Here is a 27,440-nt window from a genome sequence, read left to right on the forward strand (position 1 = left end):
AGTTTAATCTCTCATCGCCGTTGAGTGTGAGGTACATGATGTGCCCTACAGTTTCACATTGGAGCTAAAAATCACATCTTAAAACACCACGTCTCCTCGTCTACTAGCAATAACACACTGAAAAGGCACTGTCTCCACACAGTAATTCACCCAAAAGATTTGAGAAGTATTCCAGAAGTAAGTCCAAAGCACACCGCCCATTCTACACATCGGAAAACAAGACACATGCAGAGGACAATGCAAGACAATTCCCAGGTGTTCCAACGGTCCCTTGTTCTCTGCATTCCCAGAGTTTGCAACACTGTTCTAGACTGGCCCGGTTCTGCTCAGGGAACCCGGTCCACTTGGCGAGGGTATGGAGTTAAACACAACACACAGTTATGGGGGAGGTCCCTCGGCAAGGAACGCTGAGATTCGGGAGGTAAGTTATCCTTTCCAGTGATGGATTTATTACTTGCATATTACACTGTGTCTCTCTCTCTCTCTCACACACACACACACGCGCACACTCTCAAACACACATACACAGACACACTTCTCTTTTAAGAATATTAAATATTCTTTCACTCACCCACACCCACTCTCTATCACATTCCCTCGTTCACTCTTTGTCTCTCTCTCTCTCACACACACACAGACTTTTACTTCTCTTTTTAGAATAGTTAATATTCCTTAAATATTTAATATTTAATATTCTCACACACCCACACCTTCACTCGTTCACTCTCTCTCAAACACACACTCACACACACACTCTCTCTCTCTCTCTCTCTCTCTCTCTCTCTCTCAGTCTGTGCCCTTCCTCTCCCCCTCTCCTGGTGTACTGGTCTGCGTTTGGCTGCTGCTGGTTCTAGTGAGCGGGTCCGTTTGGGTCTGAGTGCTGCTGGTTCTGGTAAGAGGGTCCGTTTGGGTGGTGCTGTCCTGTGTGTGTGGGTCCATTTGGGTGGTGCTGTTCTGAGGGGGCGGGTCCATTTGGGTCGGGGCGGTGGTGTTCTGGTTGGCGGGCGTATCCGATAGTGTCGGGGCGGTGGTGTTCTGGTTGGCGGGCGTATCCGGTGGTGTCGCGGCGGCGGCGGCGGTGTTCCGTACGAGGGCCTGGGCTGCGAGTCGCTGGCGTCCCTGCTGCAGAGTGAACTCACTGGGCCCCAAACTCATGATCTTCCCACTGCCCAGGCACTCATCGCCCTTATACAGCACCGCAAACTACTCACACACACACACACACACACACACACACACATTAATATACATATATATACTCATGATCTTCCCACTGCCCAGGTACTCATCGCCCTTATACAGCACCGCAAACTACTCACACACACACACACACACACACACACACACACACACACATTAATATACATATATATACTCATGATCTTCCCACTGCCCAGGCACTCATCGCCCTTATACAGCACCGCAAACTACTCACACACACACACACACACACACACACACACACACACGCATATATACATATACGTATTAAAAAATGGGGATTAATGAGGGTGAATATCTATACATTTTCGTGTGTGTGTGTGTGTGAGAGAGTATGTGTGTCTGTATGTGAGTGTGTATACGGTTCCTCTACCTGTCCAGGTGTTAGTGCTCTCAGAGGCTGTGCAGTCATGACCCACACACTCCCGTCCTGATTGAGTGTCACCGTGCACGGAGCTGGAAAGGGACACACACACACACACACACACACACACACACACACACACACACACACATTTGATTACTTTTATTTGGACCCAGAAGACAAGCAAATGATACAAGATCCAAACACTGTGGGAAAAGTCAATGACATGGTGACAGATCTACTAGGCTTACACACTTATTAATGTAGCATTCAAGATTCAAGGATAAACAAAGCATCTTCGTCTCCATATTTGCCTACTACCAATGATAGCTGAGACAGAACAGAATTTTGGTCTTTTTGTCTTTTTGCCACCTTTTTCTGCAGCCCCCCCCCCATCTGCAGCCCTCTGATAACATTGTTATGGTGACACACACACAGACACACTCATGCACACACACAGACACACTCTCTCACACACACACACACACACACACACACACACACACACACACACACACAGGTGAGTGTCACCGTGCACGGAGCTGGAAAGGGACAACACACACTTCAGGGCTGCAACTCACTGACCACCACTGCGCAAAAAAAAGCGTCGGCCAGATTAAATGTAATGTAATGTAATGTAATGTAATGTAATGTAATGTAAGATTCCTCCAAAGAAAAAGACCATTGAAATGCATCTTGAATGGGAGTTCTGTTCACTGTGTATTGCTGACTTCATCATATCGCCCTCTGCTGTTGGGTGATGGTAAGTGAAGCGTAGCATATCGCCCTCTGCTGTTGGGTGATGGTAAGTGAAGTGTAGCTTGAGTTGCTGCATTTAGAGCTCCCAGGCAGCTACAGTGCTACTGGGAGCATGTTTATGAGCCTTGTTCTTGCCCTCAGAGTGTAGCGCTGCAGCTGCTTGGCTACTTTAGCTGTTAGCTGCACCAGCTCAAGCTAGGCTAAAAACAGTTGCTTTCCTTATTTTTCTGGCCAACAGTACTCGGTGACCTTGAGAAACGGAGATCTATGTGACAAATGGCCCAGGCCTGATTGAGTTCAGGCGTGGTGCCTGAATTCAGGCTTGAGCTCGGCCATGTGCAATGTCAAGAAAGGCTATTCTCTATAGTGTCTTTGAATGTATTTGATCATTTCAGGCAGAGATAATAAAATCAACCCTGATGGCCGGATTCCTATTTTAATACTGATACTGGTACTGGTACTGGTACTGGTGCTGGTACTGGTACTGGTGCTGGTACTGGTGCTGGTGCTGGTGCTGGTGCTGGTACTGACTCAGTGGCATCTGGTGCTGGAAACGGAACCGGCATTCCATCATTTTAGTCCTGACGAGTTCGGCCGGCGGTTCCTCGGCGATCCAGTGGAACCGATCGGTGCGCAGCGTGTCTCTCAGAAGTGCTGGGTGGTTCGTGGTGGGTGCCTAGCAACAATAAAAATAAACAAATGACACTTAGACGTTCATCAGAAGCTTTCATCCCAGAGCAATTACAGTGCAGTGCAGCTATGGTGTATGCCGTCATTAGATACGTGCACATATGGAACTGAAGACTTCTCACAGGACATCAAAGAGAGTGAGGGGCAAGGTGAGAGAGAGGGATAAAGACAAGGAGAGATGAAAAGTGTGTGTGTGTGTGTGTGTGTGTGTGTGTGTGTGTGTGTTTATATACACACACATAGAGGGGAGGCACATAATAGAGAGGGAGAGAGAGAGAGAGAGAGAGAAAGAGAGAGAGAGGGAGAGAGAGAAGAGAGCTGAAATGTCCAAGCTACCACATATACGTCGCTGGTGGTGATGTCTTTGTCCACCACAAACCAGGCATCTCTCTGGCCACCTATCCGGGCCCTCTGGCCAAGTGTGAATGTGAACCAGCCTGTGGAGAGGAAAGGAGAGGAGAGGAGAGGAGGAGAGGAGAGGGGTGGAGAGGAGAGGAGGAGAGGAGAGGAAAGAAGAGGAGTGGAGAGGAGAGGAGAGGAAAGGAGAGGAGTGGAGAGGAGAGGAAAGGAGAGGATAGAAGAGAAGAGGAGAGGGGTGGAGAGGAGAGGAAAGGAGAGGAGAGGAAAGGAAAGGAGAGGAGAGGTGGCGAGGAGAGGAAAGGAGAGGAGGAGTGGAGAGGAGAGGAAAGGAGAGGAGAGGAGAGGGGTGGAGAGGATAGAAGAGAAGAGGAGAGGAAAGAAGAGGAGAGAAGAGGAGTAGACGAGAGGAAAGGAGAGGAGGAGGACAGAGAGATTGACCAATTATTAGATCCATACGTTACTGATATCCAAATACATATACAGTAGGACACTCATAATAGAACCACACGTGACTGATCTCCAGGGACATGTATGACACTCATGACACTAACACCCCATTGGCATCTCCGACACCAGCTAGTTCAGCCCTCCCTGTCTGAGAGGGGCAGCTTTAAATTGTAGCACCAAATTGTGGCACTCCCAAAGCACGCTTATTCGCTTAACACACACACACACACACACACACACACACACACACACACACACACACACACACACACACACACACACACACACACACACACACACACACACACACACACACACACACTCCAATCCTAGTCCTAATCAACAGGCAACGGTGGGTTCCCAAACAAATGCAAACTCACGAGGAGTGATATACCTCAGCAGACATCCATACCAGTGGAGAGAAAAGTGCTGTTTTAATGTAAACAGCAGGTGCTGCTATCAGTGGTAATGCATACAGTAGGTGATATCAGTGGTACAGTGGTAATGCATAGGGTCTATCAGTGGTAATGCATAGGGTCTATCAGTGGTAATGTATAGGGTCTATCAGTGGTAATGCATAGGGTCTATCAGTGTTAATGCATAGGGTCTATCAGTGTTAATGCATAGGGTCTATAGGGTCTATCAGTGGTGCAGTGGTAATGCATAGGGTCTATGGGTGCTATCACTGGTAATGTATAGGGTCTATCAGTTCCTCAGGTGCAGTTCCTCTGGTGAACACTAGGCACGTCTGTGAGACATGTCACCAACCCCCTGCAGACGCGGAGAAGCCCATCTTACCCTTGTGTGTTCCCATGGCCTTCCCCGTTTCTATGGAGACGAAATTGCCAGGCTTGGGCTCAAGGTACTGGAAGACACAAGAGGAGGAGGAAGAGGAGGAGTGGTGAATACATATAAGGAGGACCAGTGAGACAAACAACTTTTTTAAAGACAGTATGTGATCTAAAAGTATTAATATTAAAAAAGAGGTCGGTGAGGTCTGAAAGTATAGCTGCTAGGAGAGTGAAAGTACAAAATTGGCAGAAAACTAGAAACTCCAGTAGAGGCACTTGAAAAAGCCACTTAAGAACTGGAACCACCTGCAATGCCTTCAAAGAACACCAGGGGGCTGCAGACCACTGCTTGAAAATACCTGACAGGGTTCCCAGCAGTCCACACTTTCTGAAACATCCCATTCAAGGACTTCCCAGGCCCAATTCCCTCAAGCGCTGATTCAGAATTAAAATGATCAATAATAATATAGGATATGTTCGGGATATTTGGTCACTTTAATCCATTGCCAGGTCTTCCTGGCTGGTTGGTTAGATGGGGAGACCCCAGTGGAACTACAGTAGAGGTCAAGTTTAAGGGAGAGTTGGTGAGATAGTGAGACCCACGGAGCCGAGCGAGTAAGACACTGGCTGACAGCCCACTGAGAAGAGCCCTCATGTGAGTTAAAAGGGGGAACTGACAGATAAGCAGTTATGTGCCAAACAGAAGAGCAGTTATGTGGCAAACAGAAGAGCAGTTATAGCAGAAGAGTTTATGTGCCAAACCTGCAGGATGAAATCCTCAAAGTTCCTCTCCCCAATGAAACAGATCCCCATGCTCTGCAGAGAGAGGAAACGTTTACATTTAGAATGTACACGTTTACATTTAGAATTTACATGTTTATATTTAGAATGTACACGTTTACATTTAGAATGTACATGTTTATGTTTATCATTTAGCAAACTTTATCCAAAGCAACTTACAAAATGAAGAATAACGATTAAGCTACAATGCAAAGGAGTAATGACGGATTGAGAACAGGAGTCTAAGTATTAGTACCAGAGGATTGAGTACATGAGTCTAAGTACTAGTACCAGAGGATTGAGTACAGGAGTCTAAGTATTAATACCAGAGGATTGAGAGTGCAGGAGTCTAAGTATTAATACCAGAGGATTGAGTACAGGAGTCTAAGTACTAGTACCAGAGGATTGAGAGTGCAGGAGTCTAAGTACTAGTACCAGAGGATTGAGTACAGGAGTCTAAGTATTAATACCAGAGGATTGAGTACATGAGTCTAAGTATTAATACCAGAGGATTGAGTACAGGAGTCTAAGTACTAGTACCAGAGGATTGAGAGTGCAGGAGTCTAAGTACTAGTACCAGAGGATTGAGTACAGGAGTCTAAGTATTAATACCAGAGGATTGAGTACATGAGTCTAAGTATTAGTACAGTCAGGAGTAACGACAGAGCTAGTGGAGGAAGGAGGAGGAAGGAGGAGGAGAGCTGATGATGAAATGTAAGCATGCATGGATATGTTAGTGCACATGACCAGGTGCCAATACCTCTAATGTAAGTACGCATGGATATGTTAGTGCACAAGGACAAGTGCCAATACCTCTTTCTTCTTTAGCACATGGTCAAAGCCAGCCTCAGCGGCCATCTTCTTCACAAAGTCCTTGGTGAGACCTGCCAACGGGAAGATCGTCCGTCGCAACGCATCCTGGGATACCTGACTGAGGAAGAACGTCTGGTCCTTAATGCGATCGGCTCCCTGGAACAGTCTCACGGCTGCCACGACGACGAGAGAAACAAAACAAAAAGGCACAAACCAATGAACATGTCACTCTCACCATCACCTACTGAACACAAGGGAGCACGACGACACTTCATTTAAGTGTCCTTTGAAGGTCAGAGTCCTCGAAAGGAGATGTAGGACCAGAAAATTAAAATGTGACTAAACTATCTGTAGCAGGAAGATATGTTGCAGCAACCAAGATGTAATGTCCTCTTCATACACAAGGTGTCGCTATGAATCTGTGAAAGTGCCTCAGGTATATAGGGAGGAAGCCTACTTTTGTGATTAGGGGTGTTGCTGACCTGGGAAGGACAAAAGGTTTTTGACCACTCTACCGTTACTCTACCGTCCACCTCTACCAGTGCGTTTGCCAAGCCGTTTTATTGCTTGTGGAACTGATGGACTTGTTGCTATACTAAATGGATTACCTTTTGACACAAGGATGACACCTGTGGACTGTCTTAACAACATCCAGAATGGTAACGTGATGATATGATATACAACATAGCGCATCAACCAGGTTCTTCCTCCTGGGGTTGAACATTTCAGTGGCCTGTGGCAGCCTGACCTCCCATTACACTATGGGCCTCTCTCACTCGTCTCCTTATCTATCCTCCCTTCCCTCCCATTGCACTATGGGCCTCTCTCACTCGTCTTTTTATCTATCCTCCTTTCCCTCCCATTGCACTATGGGCCTCTCTCACTCGTCTTTTTATCTATCCTCCTTTCCCTTCCATTGCACTATGGGCCTCTCTCACTCGTCTTTTTATCTATCCTCCTTTCCCTTCCATTACACTATGGGCCTCTCTCACTCGTCTTTTTATCTATCCTCCTTTCCCTTCCATTGCACTATGGGCCTCTCTCACTCGTCTTTTTATCTATCCTCCTTTCCCTTCCATTACACGATGGGCCTCTCTCACTCGTCTTTTTATCTATCCTCCTTTCCCTTCCATTACACTATGGGCCTCTCTCACTCGTCTTTTTATCTATCCTCCCTTCCCTTCCATTACACAAGATAAGATCATTATCAGGGAAGGCCAGAAATGACCCAAGGAAGAAACGATTACATTTTGGGAGTGATCCGTATCACCATCGGGATTCCGGAGCCGTTTATGTTTTTCGCTCAGCGGTGTAATGGCATGGCATGGCCACGTGGTGGCGATCTGAATAGTTTAGGTTAAAATGTGTGACAACCTAGGAAGAACAATGCAGACGGAGGTCTGCGCTCTCTGTGTGCTTTTCTAGTTCGTCTTTTTATCTATCCTCCCTTTCTTCCTCGGTCCTCGTTCCCACTGATCTAGATAAAGAATGATGGGGCGGCAACAATGGGATAGTCTATCCAGTGTTGTTTATAGATCAGTGGGAATGGGCCTGCAGGACCGAGCATCGACGATCGAGGAGAGAGGTTGAGAAGGGGCCTATGCTTCATGTAGAGTAGAGTTGCCTGTGGGGGGGGGGGGGGATTTCGCACACTTACGGTTCCGGATCTCAAAGCGGTCTCGGAACAGTGTCTGAGGAGGCGGAACGTGCCTCTGGTGAAAGACGTCTTCGTCCTCCAGAGAGGTTCTTGCATAGTGACCCGTTGCCATGGCATCGGCACCTGTTTCCAAAACAACAGGTGCGTGTTCCCGTGTGAGGACCGTGACAAACACAGGCACACCACAGACATCACTCAGAACCTTTGCTTCACACACTAACCCACTATAAATTATAACTCGATTTGAAACATATTGAAATAAACACACTAACGCAATTAGAACTCAATTTGAAGCATAGGCCTACTAGGCATGCAGCCTACAACAAATGGCATCAATAACCCCAGACTGTTTTCAGCTTGTGTAACACCCCAGAGTCTAAGCAAAGTTAAAAGATTCTAGGACTTTAGTTGCTCTTATCTTTACAAGGAACTGAGTGTGCCACAGAATATAACACATCAGCTGCATAGATGCTCAGCTTGAGTGGGATCTTACTTACCCAGTGAATCAAGGGCATACTGATAGAAGTGTTTGAACTTGATGTACTTATTGCATATTATGTCTGGGTTTGGCGTCCTTCCCCGTTGGTATTCTTTCAAAAGATTACTAAATGGACCAGAAAGAAACTTGATTAGAGACAGTTTAATCCTACGTTTTGCATACAAATAGGCCTACCCTTCTCATATGAAACTTGAATTTCCCCTTGGGGATCAATACAGATCTATCTAAATATGAATTTCAAGCCAGAGTTTATTGTGTACAGTTGAGTTGACACAAGTGAGATTCCACAGTGACTACCTAAAGACTTCGTGCCAGTATTCTTTGACATATGACACTTGGTGGAAGGGTATGTCTAGCCGTCTGCACACTTTGTATGCGTCCTCGCAGTCCTGTTCCGTTGTGCACACCCCCTTCTCGTCCAACGAGTCCCAATTTTTCATGAACACTCCTGTGACATTGTAACCTACGGGGGCGACGTTCAAACAGTGACAAGCGTATACATGACAATGTTTTGTATTTGAGTCGTCATACCTAAGACTAAACAACTGCATCGAGGTAGATACGGAGAAATAAACGAATTACAGTGGGGAGAGGGGAAGAGAGAGGAGAGAAGGGAATCTGTGGAGCCTACCTCTACGTTTAAGCAATAACGCCGAGACTGAACTGTCGACACCACCTGACATGGCACACACGACATGCTTTACGACGCCCATGATACATACAATATAAATAATACCTAGTAAAGAATATACTCAAAAAAACTTTATTTAGATAACTTGGCAGAGTCAAGCTCGCGTTGTCTCACGGACGCAGCCATGTTTCATGTCCGACAAACAATATCGTCCGGAGTGAAACAATGTCTGCATTCCAGGCACCACATTTCCTTTTTTGTTTCCGGTGTTGGTTTGACATCTCTGTAAACATCTTCGTGCTTGCCTCGTGGTGGTCATCTCCTTTGCCTTTGGTCAGTTATGAAAAGCATCGGTGGCTATTAAACCTATAAGCTTGTAAACGACGTAAGTGCTACTGTTAAACAAAATAATAACGAAGTGACACTAGAAGAATATGTATTTTCCCTCTGTCCGTAAGGCTCTTTTTTTTAGACCTGTTGGAGTAGTAGGCTAGGAATAAACGGGGGTTATCAGTTTTTTTTGTGAAGTTTGTGTGAAATTTGGCTTACTGAACGTTTGCTCAAGGCTAAAATTGTGTCGAAAACTACCTTTACAATCGCTACCAAACTTCCACAACATCCTATCAGAAGTTGTGAAAAAAGTTAAATGAAGTTCCATCAATCGGTCGCCTTTTGTGATAGGCCCTACTTGGCCTATTAGTCTAATATTAAGATGAAAACGTCGACCGTCATGATTGTTGTCCTTGGAAGCATATCAGTATCCTAATTTGTGTTTGGTTCCAGAGTACTATTGGGCTAAGAACATCAAAGGTCACTAAATGGTTACTGATTATAAATGGCACCACACACAACTGGGGTCTTTATTCAGTGTATTGGAGTGTTCACGAGATGAGATCTTCAGCAATAGCCATAACTGGTGACTGAGATTTCTAATTAAGATGCTGTGTCAATTAACTCATTAGGCTACACTTCGTGCAGCGCTGGACAAAACTGTATGTGATGCACAAGCGCTGTGTGAAGATGTGCAGTGAAGCATGAAGTAGGCCTACGATGAGCCTGTTGATGTAGGCCTATTTAAAAATAGTCCTTCTAGGCTAGTTTACATCACAAGACTGCATAAAAACTCACAGATTTCCTCAAAAGTTCCTCTTTCAAACATTCCAATTCCACTGCTCAACACAAGGATTCCATTCAAAAGAGTGCACCATATGTCACCAGTTAGCCTGGTTTGAGCACATGACGTCCAAAATGTAGGCCATACAGTAGGTTCACTTGTAGCTTAACATAGTATCTACTGTACATCTCAACAGGAATTTGAGTTTACAATTAATCACAACTTTATTTATACTTAAATACGTAAACATCACCAAAAGTCTGTGGACTTCGTCATGAGTCATGCGTAATCAATCCCTTTTGAAATCAGTGCATTGACAGATGATCTAATGAATTCTTTTTTGATATTGCAGTTTGTGCTTTTGGTAAATACACATTTTTGCTTGTTTGTTTGTTTGTTTTTTGCCTTCTGGAGTAGATATATTGGAAATTAATTTCAGGCTACCAGAGGCCTCCGGGCTACCAAAAAAACACCTGCCAGACTCCTGGGGATTTTTAAGGGGGATTTCAGGATGGCTACAGTTTGATTGGCCTTAAACGCCATAAAGAGATCCTCTGAAATTGAATAACTTATTTGTTTTAACTAGGCCTAGTAGAGACAATTAAAACAATAAAAACTATTAGAGGCCTGAATTGGCATGGACTTGGCACATTAATGACAAAGTCCTTTTGAAAGCCTTTTTTAAAATCCTCTACGTAAACTCTCCATGGCAACCCCAGCAGACTCTCAAGTCTGTAGGGGACCCTGCTGGGTGTTGTGTTACATTGTAGCCGATCCATCATTCTTTATCTAGATCAGTGTGAATAAGGACTGAGGAAGGAAGGGAGGATCTATAAAACACAAATGAGAGGCACCCATTGTTTTGCATATAGCACCGTTAAAGCCCGCCCTTTCCTGTTCCCTCTGCTCTTGTGTGACAGACAGGAGCCCCGCCCCTTCCTGTTCCCTCTCCTCCGGTGTGACAGACAAGATGGCGGACCTGTGCGACGGCGTCACGCTGGAGATGCTGCAGGAGGCTCGGGAGACGGTGCGCTCGAGTCCGCTGGGCGTGATACACACACCCATGATCCCGTGGAGCCAGACCGCGCTGCCGCTCCATGGCCCAGCATGCAACATTCACATCAAGCTGGAGAACATGCAGAGGACCGGTTGGTGAACTAGGGTTGGGGTCAGGGGTCAGGGGTTAGGGGTCAATTAAACACGAGCACACTGTTATCCGATATCATCTTATTATTATTATAGGTTCTTTTTTTTTTTTTTAAAGATTATTTTTTTGGGCTTTTTATGCCTTTAATGGACAGGACAGTAGAGAGAATGACAGGAAGTGAGTGGGAGAGAGAGTCGGGGTGGGATCCGGAAAGGACCACGGGGCGGGAATCGAACCCGGGTCGCCGGCGTACGGTGCAGGTGCCCCAGCCAGTTGCGCCACTGCCGGGGCCTTATTATAGGTTCTGATATTATTCTTCTAACGCTTTTTGTGCGTCTAATTCAGCTTCAACGGTTTAACGTAGAAACTTCATTCAAACTGCGCTGCGCAGGGGGTCAATTAAACACCAGCACACTGAGGTGGTTTACATTCACATTAAGCTGGCGAACATGCAGAGGACCGGTTGGTGAACTAGGGTTGGGGTTAGGGGTTAGGGGTCAGGGGTCAATTAAACACGAGCACACTGAGGTGGTTTGATTATTGATTATTACTATGTTGTAGCATTTATACTACACTTTTGTACAACGCCCAAGTTGTAAACAACTTTAACTGTTGTGTTTATATTGGCAAGAATCAATAAAATGTCAAACAGACATTTAGCACACTCTTACATAGCTGGTCTTTTCAACTGGGTTGCCTTATTAAGGACCAGTGCATACGGTATACTTTATTGATTGATTGATTGATTGATTGATTGAGTAGCTTGGCCAGTATTTTTGTCATTATTGGATTAAAAAACATGATATTGTGGGTGATGAATCTATGTATCTGCTTCTTCACAGGGCAGAATGACATCTGAGTTTTGCTTGACAGGTTCATTCAAGATAAGAGGAGTGGCCAATCAGTTTGCCAGAAGACCTCCAGGCGGCCATTTTGTCACCATGTCAGCTGGGAATTATGGGAAGTCGTTCGCCTTCGCGTCAAAGCACTACAAGTCCAAAGGGAAAGTAGTGATGCCAGAAACTGCCCCTGTGTCCAGATCGGTTCTGATCCAAGTAAGTCCTTGCTGACCAAGTAACCACTCGCTGACCTTCATTTCAATTGATGTACAGTTTGGGGTGGTGGTGTAGTGGCTAAGGGACTGGGCTAGCTTATAACATTTGACTTGTACTTACAGTATAGAATATAGAATTGAATAGGTCTTTATTGTCATTGTCACATGTACAACATAATTTAAAGTGCTCTCCCCTCAGTGCATCATTCATGAGTCTATAAAAAATATTTATAAAGGAATACATAATAGAAACATATAAAATAGCATTAGCAGCTTACATAAACACACACAGTAATACTAGGGGTGGGAATTGGCAAAATTAAGATTCGATACTATTGCGATATTTGGGCCACAATTCGATAATATTGCGATTCTTAACATATTGCGATACACCAAGTATTGCAATTCGATTTTGCGATATATTGCTATTCATGTCTCTCATATTATTCTAAGTCATTACAAAAAAAATAGGAAAATTACACTGTTCAACTCACTTTGCAATGGCATGGTGCATGTCAAGGTCCTTACTATTCACTTTTTGTTGAAAACCAAAATACACCCACCTTTTTCGATGTGAAAGTAGTGTAGAGTGTCGTGTATAACAGGTTGTGATTGTGAAGCCATTTTCATTTATTATTGCTGTTGAATGCACAATGAAACACCACAACACGTGCCCCCCTTATAAGCGTAATAAGCTAATTTAATGTGATCAGAGTAAACCCTGAGTAAACTCGACTCAAATAAAAGTAAAATGGATAATTAAATTATATAATTAAGTATTGCGATACTTTGAGCTACAACTATCGATTTAATTGTGTGCACAAAATATTGCGATACTGAACAGAATCGATTTTTTCCCCCACCACTAAGTAATACATACCCATTACCCACATGTCATTGCATAAAAACAGTATGAACATACATCTCCATACAGAACATGCATACTTTCTGTTATTGCGCTGATCCATTCACAACAGATTCCATATGGCACCTTATTTCTTTGCAGTATTGAGGGGTGTTTATTGCGCTTGGATAAAAACTGTGTTTGAGTCTACTGTATTTGTCCTTGCGTTGATTGATCGCTATGGTCTGCCTGAAGGCAGCAGTTCAAACAGGGAGTGACCGGGTTAGTGGGCGTCCTTTAGAATGTTCTGGGCTTTGTTGAGACGACGGAAACTGTGCAGTTTTGTTGTGTGGGGACCGGGCAGCGCTGGAGAGGGCAGTGTGGGGAGGGCAGTGTGGGGAGAGGGCAGTGTGGGGAGAGGGCAGTGTAGGGAGGGCAGTGTGGGGAGGGCAGCGTAGGGAGAGGGCAGTGTGGGGAGGGCAGTGTGGGGAGGGCAGTGTGGGGAGAGGGCAGTGTGGGGAGAGGGCAGTGTGGGGAGAGGGCAGCGCTGGAGAGGGCAGTGTGGGGAGGGCAGTGTGGGGAGGGCAGTGTGGGGAGAGGGCAGTGTGGGGAGGGCAGTGTGGGGAGAGGGCAGTGTGGGGAGGGCAGTGTGGGGAGAGGGCAGTGTGGGGAGGGCAGTGTGGGGAGGGCAGTGTGGGGAGAGGGAGAGGGCAGTGTGGGGAGAGGGCAGTGTGGGGAGAGGGAGAGGGCAGTGTGGGGAGGGCAGTGGGGAGAGGGCAGTGTAGGGAGGGCAGTGTGGGGAGAGGGCAGTGTGGGGAGGGCAGTGTGGGGAGAGGGCAGTGTAGGGAGAGGGCAGTGTGGGGAGAGGGCAGTGTGGGGAGAGGGCAGTGTGGGGAGGGCAGTGTGGGGAGGGCAGTGGGGAGAGGGCAGTGTGGGGAGGGCAGTGTGGGGAGAGGGCAGTGTGGGGAGGGCAGTGTGGGGAGAGGGAGAGGGCAGTGTGGAGAGGGCAGTGTAGGGAGAGGGCAGTGTGGGGAGAGGGCAGTGTGGGGAGAGGGCAGTGTAGGGAGGGCAGTGTGGGGAGGGCAGTGTAGGGAGAGGGCAGTGTGGGGAGGGCAGTGTGGGGAGAGGGCAGTGTGGGGAGGGCAGTGTGGGGAGGGCAGTGTGGGGAGAGGGAGAGGGCAGTGTGGGGAGAGGGCAGTGTGGGGAGGGCAGTGTGGGGAGGGCAGTGTGGGGAGAGGGCAGTGTGGGGAGGGCAGTGTGGGGAGGGCAGTGTGGGGAGAGGGAGAGGGCAGTGTGGGGAGAGGGCAGTGTGGGGAGAGGGCAGTGTAGGGAGGGCAGTGTGGGGAGAGGGCAGTGTGGGGAGGGCAGTGTGGGGAGAGGGCAGTGTGGGGAGAGGGCAGTGTGGGGAGAGGGCAGTGTAGGGAGAGGGAGAGGGCAGCGCTGGAGAGGGCAGTGTGGGGAGAGGGAGAGGGCAGTGTGGAGAGGGCAGTGTGGGGAGAGGGCAGTGTGGGGAGAGGGAGAGGGCAGTGTGGAGAGGGCAGTGTGGGGAGAGGGCAGTGTGGGGAGAGGGCAGTGTAGGGAGGGCAGTGTGGGGAGAGGGCAGCGCTGGAGAGGGCAGTGTGGGGAGGGCAGTGTGGGGAGAGGGCAGTGTGGGGAGGGCAGTGTGGGGAGAGGGCAGTGTGGGGAGGGCAGTGTGGGGAGGGCAGTGTGGGGAGAGGGCAGTGTGGGGAGGGCAGTGTGGGGAGGGCAGTGGGGAGAGGGCAGTGTGGGGAGGGCAGTGTGGGGAGGGCAGTGGGGAGAGGGCAGTGTGGGGAGGGCAGTGTGGGGAGGGCAGTGTAGGGAGAGGGCAGTGTGGGGAGAGGGAGAGGGCAGTGTGGGGAGAGGGCAGTGTAGGGAGAGGGCAGCGCTGGAGAGGGCAGTGTGGGGAGAGGGCAGTGTGGGGAGGGCAGTGTGGGGAGGGCAGTGTGGGGAGGGCAGTGTAGGGAGAGGGCAGTGTAGGGAGAGGGCAGTGTAGGGAGAGGGCAGTGTGGGGAGAGGGAGAGGGCAGCACTGGAGAGGGCAGTGTGGGGAGGGCAGTGTAGGGAGAGGGCAGTGTGGGGAGAGGGAGAGGGCAGCACTGGAGAGGGCAGTGTGGGGAGGGCAGTGTGGGGAGAGGGCAGTGTGGGGAGAGGGAGAGGGCAGCACTGGAGAGGGCAGCCGGTGATCTTCTGGGCGGTGCTGACGGCCCCCTGGAGCGCTTTCCTCTGAGCCGCTGTGCTGCTGCTGTACCGTACGCATGTGCAGTTAGTTTGCACCCTTATCCTGCGGTCATGCTAATGATTGATGCACTCGTGGCTCCTACCTCAATACTAATGATTAATGCAGTCGGGACTTCCCACCCCAACACAAGGTGCTTCCTCTGCGCTGTGGCTTGGATGTTATGCCTCAGCACTTTGCTAAATGAATTATGACAGTGTAGGTTAGCAGGCAGTACCCAGACAGTCGTGGGTTCATCTGCCACGGTGCAGCAAGGCCACGTAAAGGAGCTACGCACACACATACAAACACACACACACACACACATACACACACACTTACAAGGCCACGTAAAGGAGCTTTCCGGCGATTTCTCGCATAGATCTCTGTTTCTCGAGGTCACTGAATACAGTCAGTACAAAAAAAATGAAAACAATCAGTTTTCCCCGTTGTTCCTAACTCGAGTTGCTGCAGTCAACAGTGAGAGCTGCCAGGCAGCTGCAGCGCTACACTGGGGCATGAACATGGAGGCTCATAAACATGAAACAGAGATCTGTGTGAAAAATGCACTTTTCCTCTGTCACACACACTCTATTTGTTTATCCAGCAAATAACAGACAAGGTAGAATATGTTGCATGATTTTATGAAAGTATGATGTAATTGCGTCATCGAAGCAAGTCAAATTTGTAGTTTCTGATGTCTCGTTTCATCAAACTACAGACACACTACCCCGTCTTGTAAAGTTACATAGTGCGGTTATAGCCGATAGAGGGCTGCGAAGTGAAAGCAGAAGTGCCGTTCACCCTGTGACGAGTTGATGAACCGCTGAAATGATTTTGGAAACATTATTTTAAGGTACGAAAAAACTGTAGGAGGGCCCCTTAGCAAGATGTTGCTTATATTAGGGCCTCGTAGAGGTCTGAACCGGCACTGGTTTAAATGGTTACTCTTTAGATGGTACAAGTTTGAAGCAAATCTGAGATGGTCAAGCAGAACGTTTCTCTAAAATATGTTGAATTGAGGTGGAATGACCCAATAGCCAGTTGATTGATTAGTTGATTGAATTTGATCTTTTTATATTTTATCCTTATTTATTTTTTCCACATGAGGTCTAGCACATCAGGCTGTATAACTACAGATATAATATTGTGGCCAAAGTTTAGAAAATATTCAAACAACCTTCTATCCCTGTCCAAATGAAATCATCATGTAAAGTATTGTAAAATGTGTAAAACGAACAGTGATGGGCAAGCTATAGAAAATGTAGTGAGCTAAGCTACCAGCATTAGTATAGAAAATCTGAGTAATGTAGCTTCTGTAAAAGCTAATGCACTTCATGGTCAAAAACAGCTACAGTATAAGGCTAAGCTATTGAAAAGCTATCTGCTTCAGAAAATAGCTATAGGCCTACGCTACCACCAAGCTACTGAGAAATGTAGTTAAGCTAGTAGCTTCGCTACAAGTAGTGAAGCTACTGCCCATAACTGAAAATGAATGACACATTTGTCACACATTTGTGTTAACACATTTGCAAGAGATGACTCCAGCTGTAAGATGAAGATCAGTGGATCCCAGTGTCATTAAGTGCATCTTAGCATTCAAGTAACTGTAACTGACTCTCATTTCAGAGGACCACTAGTTGGGCCTGGCCAAAGTAAAGATCAAAAGTCCATGACCTGGGAGACTTTATGTAGGGGATCTGCCTTTGCAGACTACAGAAATGTCAGAATTGGCAGTGAGTAGGCTACTACAAACTGAGTGTCAGAGTGTCTGAGTGTTGGATTCAGCACAGTGGACCGAGACAATGATGACTGCTCGCCAGCAATATCATGCGTTTTTTAGCTCAGAGTAATCAAGGCGATGAGGAGAAGGATAGCATGGAGGACTCTCCTGGTGTAATATTTAGGAATTGTTCATTTATTTAATTATTTATTTATTTAATGTCTGCATTCCAGGCACCACATAGTCCTCTGAAGTTCGCCTACAAAAAGGATCCAAAGCTGCCATCTTTGCCCATATAAGGAGATCCGGGAGCTAATTGAAGCTAACTGCCTATGCCAAGTTGCATTACAGTTGGCTCTGGGGTAGCAAAGATCAAAGTGTGCCGTCTTCACCTACCGAAGATCACTGTATCCACTAGACGGCAGTGAACAAATGATTGAAACTCTTTAGTGTTGCTTTAACCCCAACTTGCTCCAGCGCTGGTCTACGTAAGTTGCTGTGGACGAGACGATGAGTACGAGAGAGTGATCCACAGGCACGAAGCGTAAGCTGGGAACAGAAGCGTTGTGGAATACAACACACAGAGAGCACACATAGTGATTTAAAAAACGGGTCATAACTTTTTCCATCTGCGTTGTAAGTCAATACTGTGTGTCTGTGAAAGTCTATGAGCACTACTCAGAAAAAGTCAGGGATTTTCGGCTTTCGGCTGAAATCTGTTGGCTTTTGTTTCAATAAATTGTTTGGAATGAGGAAATCACAGCTACATGCTTCTACTTAAATGCCCTACTTTCATGATAACACCACTGTAGCTTGAACTTTTTACGTTTTCCATGAATTTCACCCTAAGCCAGATATCCCTAACTTTGTCTGAGTAGTGTATTATGTGACGGCCTGAATGCAGATGTGATGGATAGCGGTCCCGCTACATATCATCCCATGTCTTTTCCACGTCTCACAGATTTGAAAAACGCTTCTGTTACGTTTTGTGTGTAAGAACATGTTCTAAGGATGCCAATGATGCAGAAGGGTATTTTAGTATATCAATTAGTTTTAATGTTATTTTATTGCCTGTTTTTTCTGAAATTGTTTGTTTGATTGAGTCAGTGTTTTATTGCTAATTTTGTAAGGTGATGCAAATAAAATGCATTATTATTATTATTATTATTATTATTATTATTAGAGTTTCGGCGTGGAGGTGGAGCGTGTCCCGACCTCCGGCATGATAGAGGCGGTGAACCGCTGCGTTCGAGACGAGAACATGACCTTCCTGCATTCTTACGACGACTTGGACCTGATCACGGGCCATGCCAGGTAACAGCGAAGCGCCGTGAAGTCAGACTGTTAATTACGGCGAGAAACCGTATTGCTTTGTTTACACTCCAACAAGAAGCCACTTTGGTGAGTGGACACTGGGTGGGTGAAATACTCATTTTCATTTGGCACTTCATCAAACAAGCACACACACACACACGCACGCACACACACACACACACACACACGCACACACACACACACATACACACACGACTGATGAATGTGTCATTCACACATGGCTCCAGTTACACTCTTATGGACACAAACACACACACATACACAGAAACACACACACAGATAAAATAACAGTCACACACTCTCTCTCTCTCTCTCTCTCTGTTTGTCTGTCTATCTCTCTCTCTCACGCAAACATTACAACTGTCTTAGATAAAGCTGTGCACATTTCCAGCCAATCAGAATGTTGTTTTAGGAGCATGGAATGGAGGCATTTCGTATAATTTGTTGTTGAGTTTACTTTTTAAAAACACAGCCATGATGAGGTCATAATCACCCTGTCTTCATGCCATGATGAGGTCATAATCACCCTGTCTTCATACCATGATGAGGTCATAATCACCCTGTCTTCGTGCCATTATGAGGTCATAAGCACTCTGTTGACTAAGGTTCTGTCCAAAACGGAAGGCAGCTGTCTGCTGTCTGGCTGCCTTCAGCTCTCTAACATGTCATCTGTCGTAGCAGTCGTCCAGGTACCAGCTGCAAACTTTATACATCTACGCTGCCTCCAGAATTTGGCAAAGTGAAGGTGTCTCAGAAGGCAGCATTTCATAGACATATTTGATGCAGACATGCCTCGATACCTTGCTGTCCTGTTAGCTCTCTTGAAAAAGGTAGCAAGAACACATACACACACACACACACACACACACACACACACACACACAAAGAGAGAGCCTCCATCTCAGGAATACATGCACACACACACACACACACACACACACACACACACACAAACACACAGACACACACACAAACACACATAGAGAGCCTCCGCCTCAACCTTGGGAACACACATACACACACACACACACACACACATACATACACACACACTCACACATAGAGAGCCTCTGCCTCAGGAACACATACATGCACACACACACACACACACACACATACACACCCTCGGGGAGATTGAGATGACTGAAGTCTCATAGTTGTTTTGAGCGAGTCGCACTGTAATTTGTACAATCTGCAGGATTACCACAACCACATCATTCTAGGGATCCAGCTCTAGGGCGTTGGCGCTGTTTTGAGTTACACCCACCCACCCACACACACACACACACACACACACATTCACCTACACACACACATTCACCCACACCCACACACACACACACACACACACACACACACACACACATTCACCCACACCCACACACACACTTACTGTAGGCAGAGAACACCCCAGCCTCAGAAACACACACACAGGCGGAGAGCATAAAACAGCATACATGGCAAACAGACAGGCCTCTCCCAAGCTCTAAGCATCTATGACATGCTGGAAAAGTAATGAGGAACACACTCATTCTCCTAAGTTCTACCCTGGGGCCTATTGCACAAAACTAGGATAAGGGATTAACCCGGGATATCTTGGTTATCCTGGCTCAATTTATCCGTGATCCAGTTGCACAAAAGCGGGATAGGGGGCAGCAGGATATGTTATGGTATAAGTTACCATGGCGATTTATTCTGTGGAGCTAGCCTGCTCCTGACCAGGCTAACATCCAAGATAAGTTGATTCTAATGGTAATTACATTATCTGATTGGTTCAGCTAGCTGTCATTCAAATGAGACCTCCACGTGATTTTTTTTAAAGAGCTGTAGATTCCATATATTATTTGCTACATGCATTTACTCGCAAAACACAGCAGAATGTCTGCCTAATACCGGATGTCATTTAAATTATGGTGGCCTTATAATTAATAACATAGCCTACTCGTTGTTTGCTTCTTTTTTGACAGATGTTTGATGAATAGGCTGCTGTAGGCTTGTAGTTGATTGGAAGTGGAGGGGACATTTTTCGAAGGTGTTTTCAACTAATTCGGCTTTTAAGACAAATTAAGATACTTTGTGCATCTTTGCGGTGGCAAAGCGCTTCCTTAATGACGTTGCGTGCCGAGACAAGGAAGCTCTCACACGTGGGTGCATACGTAAATTTGCATTCAGTTGATCTGCCACACCTACTCCCGCTATGTAACAGAAATAATCATGATCCCCCATCCAAAAAAGTAAAACTTTACCTCGTTGTTAGATATCAAAAGCGGTTGTTCACTTTGTGTGCAAGACGCTATTTTTCGCGTCTTTTTTATTCCAACCGCGAGTTATAGGGGGAGAAACGAGAACGCGCACATACACCGAATAACTTACACCTGGCTTGATGAATCCGTGTCTGCTCATCCTGGATTGGTCTTTGTGCAACCAATTCAGCCGGTATGCTCTTGTTTAGGATTCAGTGATCGCGGCTCAGTAACTTATCCCGGATGTCTTAATTCTGCTTTTGTGCAACGGGCCCCTGGTCTCTTTCCACCTGTAACAGATCTGAGAGTGTGCATGCGTGTGTGTGTGTGTGTCTGTGTGCGTGTGTGTGCGTGCGTGCGTGCGTGCGTGCGTGCGTGCGTGCGTGTTTACAGCCTGTGCTTTGAGATCCTGGTCTCATGTTTGAAACAAACCTGTATGAAACAAAAAAGTGCAGTCACTCTCAAGCTATAAGCCATTTGATTACTATGAGAGCTTGTCACAAGACAGACACGTTTCGGCCCGTGCCCTCTTCAGCCTCATGCCACCTGTACCAGATCTGAGAGTGTGTGTGTGTGTGTGTGTGTGTGTGTGTGTTTAGGAAAGACAGACACGTTTTGGCCCATGCTGTCTTCAGCCTCATGCTGTAACAGATCTGAGAGTGTGTGCATGCGTACATTTTCTGAAGGAAAACTCCTAAAGGGCGTCTTTTGTTTTCTCTCTGATGATGGTCTGAATGGAACCGATAACGCTTTGCTCCTGAGTAGCACTTTGCACGTCCTATCACTGATTGGATCAGCAAATGGGAGGCTTGTACCTATTTGCTCAGTTAAATCCAGGTGGTGACCTTTGCTTGGACAGGCACAGGCAGAGGCAGAGGCAGTGTATCTACCTGGTATGAGGCAACAGGCAGTGCATCTATCTGGTATGGGGGCAGTGTATATATCTGGTATGGGGGCAGTGTATATATCTGGTATGGAGCACACAGGCTATCGTGCTAACGACTCCAGGCCTGGTGGGAGTCTTATGGTGCATTCCAGACAGCATTTAAACTAGTGGGATGTGGGATTTATCCTACCTCCAACTACGAAAGATGCACTGGAATGCCTGTCGAAGTGGGAGCTCCTACTTGCGAACTCGTAGGAGCTCAACCTGCCCCAACCTCAACAAAATGAAGTGGGAGGATTATGGCGGCGCCCATGGAGACATGCTCCGTGAGAGGTAACTTCAAGGAATACGCTATAAACTTTAGGGTAGGGTTGTTTTAGACACGGTAATGAACTTGTTCTTCATATTATGACTTAAAATTGTGTCAACAAAGAATACAACGTATTGTGAAAGTAACGAAAGTAGCCTAGCCTAATATGCTAACGTTACGACGGTATGCTAACGTTACGGCGGTCACCCATGTTTTCTAAACCTCCCACTCCAAAATGCTTGGAACGCTTTGAAGTGGGAGGTAGAACCTTTCAGGTAGGGTAGGTCCCACCTCCCACTCGTTTGGATGAGGTCTGGAATGCAGCATTAGTTCCAATAGTGTATCAGTCCCTCAGTCAAGAGAGAGCTCCGGCACTCGATGCCAATTTGAATCTAACCAGTGATAAGACGTGCAAAGCGCTACCCAGGTGCAAAGCGCTACCCAGGTGCAAAGCGCTACCCAGGTGCAAAGTGTTGGACGAAGGTTGCACTGATGATGGTCTGAATTAGCCTCGCGAGCCATCCACGTACTTCCGGCCAAGGATTGCCTCCACTACGAGTCTGGCCGTGCTCCTCTGTGGAGCATTCTGCTCGGTAGAATTGTAACAGAACGCCCCCCCTCCAGAAAGCAGCCAATAAACGAAGAGACGGGTTGGTGGGGGCGAAAGGGGGAGGGCGCTCGTGACGATGACGTTAAACGCCTGCGCTATGTTGTTATGAGTAACTATCGCCGATTGGGTGAGAGCTGTCCAATCAATTCAAACCAGAACTGGGCGTTACTTCCCGCTTCCTGCAAGCGCTTCAGAGCAAAGAAATTCCAGACCATAATACGAAATGAAATGGTAGTATTATGGGATGGTCAGGACCAGGCTAGGTCTGAATGGGACTGAAAACGTAGCCTTTTCTTTTTTTTAACAACAATATTTTCTGAAGGAAACCTCAAAAAGAACGGCCAGAAAGATCAGAACAAATCTGAATGCGCTGAATGGTGACTGACATTGTGTGTGTGTGTGTGTGTGTGTGTGTGTGTGTGTGTGTGTGTGTGTGTGTGTGTGTGTGTGTGTGTGTGTGTGTGTGTGTTCCAGCCTGGGCTTTGAGATCCTGGAGGCGGTGGCGAGGCCTGACGTGTGTGTGTGTGTGTGTGTGTTCCAGCCTGGGCTTTGAGATCCTGGAGGCGGTGGCGAGGCCTGACGTGTGTGTGTGTGTGTGTGTGTGTGTGTGTTCCAGCTTGGGCTTTGAGATCCTGGAGGCGGTGGCGAGGCCTGACGTGGTGTGTGTGTGTGTGTGTGTGTGTGTGTGTGTGTGTGTGTGTGTGTGTGTTCCAGCCTGGGCTTTGAGATCCTGGAGGCGGTGGCGAGGCCTGACGTGGTGGTGGTGTGCTGTGGAGGGGGGGGCCTGCTGGCTGGAGTGGCCGTGGCGCTCAAGCTCTCGGGGTGCCACAACACCAGGATCTACGGCGTGGAGCCAGAGGGGGGTAAATACAGGCTGGGGGGGGGGGCAATAAATACAGGCTAGGGGGTAAATACAGGCTGGGGGGGCAATAAATACAGGCTAGGGGGTAAATACAGGCTGGGGGGGGGGGCAATAAATACAGGCTAGGGGGTAAATACAGGCTGGGGGGGCAATAAATACAGGCTAGGGGGTAAATACAGGCTGGGGGAGGCAATATAGATGGTGGGGGGGTAAATACAGGTTAGGGGGGGCAATAGAGACGGGGGGGGTAAAAACATGCTGGGGGTAAATATAGCGGGATATGGGGGGCGGGATACGGGGGGGGCGGGGTACAGGCTGAGGGGGGTTAGGAATGCAGAAAAGATGGATAGAGCACACGATTAGAAACAAGGACAGACGTGTAAGTGGAACGAGATGAAAGTGTGACCTTTGAACTTAAAAACCTTGGTTACGGGGCTTCCCCTGCAGGCTGTGTAGTGAATATATAGACACACACGTAGATGATTGATAATTGATTGATTAATGATCGGCCATCTTGTGTTCTGCTCCTCTCCACTCCCAGCATGCACCATGTTCAAGAGTTTCAAGGAGAAGAAGCCTGTTGCCATGGATACAAAGAGCATCGCCTCCGGCTTAGCTCCTCCCTCTGCAGGTAAACAATATTCATCGGATGTAAACAAGTCATAGAGAGTAAACAAATAAGCCATGGAACGTAAACCAGTCATGGAAAGTAAACAATGTAAGTCGTGATGGGCAAAGAACAGTTGGGCAACAACTGTGTGTGTGTGTGAGCAGATACTGTAGTTTAGACGGCCTGTGTGTGTGTGTGTGTGAGCAGATAGTTTAGACGGCCTGTATGTGTGTGTGTCTGACTGCTCCCCTGAGTGGAGATCATGTCGTGTCTAAATATAGTTATTCAATAGTCCAAGAGTGAAACTTGTGAATGTGCTTATATGCCTTACAAACAGACTGTAACATTGGTGTGGTCACTCAAAATAGCAGACAACTGTACATCTTCTTCCCCAAACTAGGGGGAGGTTTAGGTTTACATGTCTGCCTGTACATCTCATTCTCATCTATTACAGCATCTATACATAGCCTGCTGAGTCAGTCATCCCTTCTCGGCAGCAAGCCAGACTTACAGTCTCCTGTACTCAACCACATGTTGTAGAAAGGGAAAGAAAATACACTACTATCAAGAGTGTTTTCTCAGGCACCTGTGTGGTGTGGTGTGTGTGTGTGTGTGTGTGTGTGTCTGTGTCTGTCTGTCTGTCTGTCTGTCTGTCTGTCTGTCTGTCTGTCTCTGTCTGTGTGTGTGTGTGTGTGTGTGTGTGGAGGACATCGTCCTGATAACGGACAAGGAAATCAAGAGTGTTTTCTCAGGCGCCTGTGTGTGTGTGTGTGTGTGTGTGTGTGTGTGTGTGTGTGTGTGTGTGTGTGTGTGTGTGTGTGTGTGTGTGTGTGTGTGTGTGTGGTGTGTGTGTGTGTGTGTGTGTGTGTCTCCACAGGTGCGTTACCCTATGAGCTGTGCCGGCGGTATGTGGAGGACGTGGTCCTGATAACGGACGAGGAGATCAAGAGCGCCGTGTCCACTCTCTACCGATCCGGACTGCTCGTGGAGCCCTCGGGGTCGGCCGCCTTCGCTGCCGTCACCAACGGACGCATTCCTGACATCGCCGGGAAGACCGTCGTCGTCATCCTGAGCGGAGGGAACATCGGCAAAGACGAGCTGGTCCACTTCCCAGACTGAGGCTGTAGGGTGGTGATGGGAGGGGGCGTGTCCTCGTTTCCCTTCATCACCTCAAACACTGACCAATCACAACTGTTTTAATCACTGAGCTCGTGAGAGCAACACAGGTGTAGCTCAAATAAGAATATAGTGAATAAGAATATAGTGGAAAAGCAATTTTTTTCCGTAATTTATTTTTTAAAAAGTGAAATTCTCATATAATTTAGATTTTTACACATCAAGTGAAATATTTCAAGCCTTTTTAAAAATATTAGAATGAAGAATTTATAGTACAGAAATGTCCACCTGGAAAGAGCGCTAATGAAGGGCGCTGATGAAGTCAAAACACTGGCAACAGCTTCCTCTCATCTCCGGTTGGTTCTTGTATTCCTCCTGATTGTGTAGCAAAGAAATCGTCCTGTTCATGTTCCCGTTCACTTCCGCAGAAACAACAAATTTCCATAGACCTCTGAAGTTCGCCTACAAAAGGAATCCAAAGCTGCCATCTTTGCCCATATAAGGAGATCCGGGAGTTAATTGAAGCTAGCTGCCTATGGCAAGTTGCATTGTAAGTTAGCTCTGGGGTAGCAAAGATCAGAGTGTGCCGTCCTCACCTTACTTACCTAATGTCATTGTTATTTTTGTTCACATTTATATCAAATAAAAAAAATCTAACGGTTGACATCAATATTGTTTTGCTCCAACTTTCTATCAGTACTTTCTATAAGAACTGTCTATAATACACTGTGGTTATTGTGCATTTGTTTGGCCACGTTAGCCGTGTAGTGAAAGCATGAGGTGATGTGATGACCTGAGGCTAATGGTGCATCATGCATAACCACCATTCACATGCATGACGGGAGCCCATAGCGCCCGTTTATCTCAGCGGCAGTGTAATAATCATAATCATAATCATAATCATAATAATAACAATAACAATATGCATCCAAATTCACATCCATTATTCTGTTGAGTACTTATCTCACATAAATCACACAGGTGTCACATGAAAGAGTGGAACCGGAGCTTCCGAATGATATTAACGGCTACCATAATTTCCCAAATATTAGCCGCAGCTTACACATTGATTTTGCAAAATTTGCACAAAAAAAAGCTTTGTGGTCAATACATGGGGGCAGTTAATATGGTGTTAATGTTTTTTTTTTTTTTTTTGAACCCCCCCTGTCTTTCAATCCTAGTTGCGTCCCTGGGTGGGCCGGCCTCATATTAAACCCTATGGATTAAGAATGGGATGTCACAAGTTCATATGTGAGCAAGGCAGGTGACCAAACACAATAGAATAGAATAGAATATACTTTAATGTCCCCATGGGGAAATGTGCCTTAGACTCATCAAAGCAACCCAGTACATATAACATGGACATGACAGACAACACATTACATGACATTACATAATGAATAGAAACACTGACAGACATTGACACACACACAAGCTAACAGCACAGGAGAGCCCTTTGACAAGAATGAGAACTGCCCATGGAGCTCCAGTAACACTTACACAAAAAAGGATGGAAGTTAAAGCAAGGCATACGAGTGGCATGTGGCACAGCCTAAATGTACTGTAGGCCTAATATAGTGTACTGTGCATACTGTCCATACTGTGCATTCTATAGGCAGTGGGCAGGGCGCCTGTTTATCTCAGGGCCAGTGCCACACACACACACACACACACACACACACACACATCGTACAGTCAGGGGACAGCTGCCTGCTGCAGGACAAGTATAGAGTGTTTCCCACTCACCGAGTGTTTGCTCAGTCAGCCACAGGGAGAGCCTGGGTGCTCCTTGGGCGCAATTCACCCTGCTAAGGCAGCCTAGAAATACTGGCGTTTGGTTGAGGTGCGCACATCCACAGAACCAGTAATCCAGGTGCCGGACAAAAAGTGGTAGACAATGTTATTGATTGGTCCGCATACTGGGTAAGCTCCAAAAACACACTCGAAACGTTGCCTTAATAAAAAGTTTTTTTTTTTGGAGCTTACCCAGTGTGCGGACCAATCAATTACAGAGCCTAGAAATACTGCCCTAATTTTTGCCTCAGATAGGGGACCAGTCACAGAACAGGGGGGGAAGCAAGACAGTGATGAGCTATGCACAGACGCATTTGATAGACATCCATGGCGCCCAACAAACAGATCTGGGCATTTTTTTCAAATACGAGAAAATGAGCGTTTGGTTCCCAGACCACGTCTCATTGAGAAGTGGTGGCGCTAGCCATGCTACCACAGGGTAGGGACACATTTTGAATGATTGCATTTTAATCATAGAGTAAAAACAAAAACATTTTAAAATAGCGTTTATGGCAGAGGTCCTTGTGCCAGTCTTCGGTTGCCCA

General features: G+C 46.8%; 2 protein-coding genes across 4 annotated transcripts; one reads left to right on the plus strand and one right to left on the minus strand.

Moving 5' to 3' along the window:
* Nucleotides 1–9,502, minus strand: trmu (tRNA 5-methylaminomethyl-2-thiouridylate methyltransferase). The gene is made up of 11 exons (XM_062518081.1): nt 9,013–9,502; nt 8,679–8,844; nt 8,380–8,486; nt 7,883–8,005; nt 6,226–6,398; nt 5,395–5,448; nt 4,640–4,706; nt 3,371–3,471; nt 2,876–3,020; nt 1,595–1,677; nt 1–1,203 (listed from the first exon to the last, which is right to left on the minus strand). The coding sequence occupies exons 1-11, from the start codon at nt 9,092–9,094 to the stop codon at nt 787–789; spliced, it is 1,518 nt and encodes a 505-aa protein (XP_062374065.1). The 5' UTR covers nt 9,095–9,502; the 3' UTR covers nt 1–786.
* srr (serine racemase) lies at nt 9,277–25,785 on the plus strand. 3 transcript variants are annotated; one of them, XM_062518082.1, is made up of 7 exons: nt 9,277–9,397; nt 11,051–11,274; nt 12,147–12,328; nt 18,313–18,443; nt 23,228–23,376; nt 23,917–24,006; nt 24,863–25,785. In XM_062518082.1, the coding sequence occupies exons 2-7, from the start codon at nt 11,097–11,099 to the stop codon at nt 25,102–25,104; spliced, it is 972 nt and encodes a 323-aa protein (XP_062374066.1). In that variant the 5' UTR covers nt 9,277–9,397; nt 11,051–11,096; the 3' UTR covers nt 25,105–25,785. The 3 variants fall into 3 exon arrangements, with proteins under 3 accessions (XP_062374066.1, XP_062374067.1, XP_062374068.1); XM_062518083.1 differs by having other exon boundaries at nt 9,278–9,397; nt 11,047–11,274; XM_062518084.1 differs by lacking the exons at nt 9,277–9,397; nt 11,051–11,274 and adding an exon at nt 11,685–11,735.
* The last annotated feature ends 1,655 nt before the right edge of the window (nt 25,786–27,440 follow it).

The sequence above is a fragment of the Sardina pilchardus genome, chromosome 17 (assembly GCF_963854185.1).
Source record: "Sardina pilchardus chromosome 17, fSarPil1.1, whole genome shotgun sequence".
NCBI classification, from domain to species: Eukaryota; Metazoa; Chordata; class Actinopteri; order Clupeiformes; family Clupeidae; genus Sardina; species Sardina pilchardus.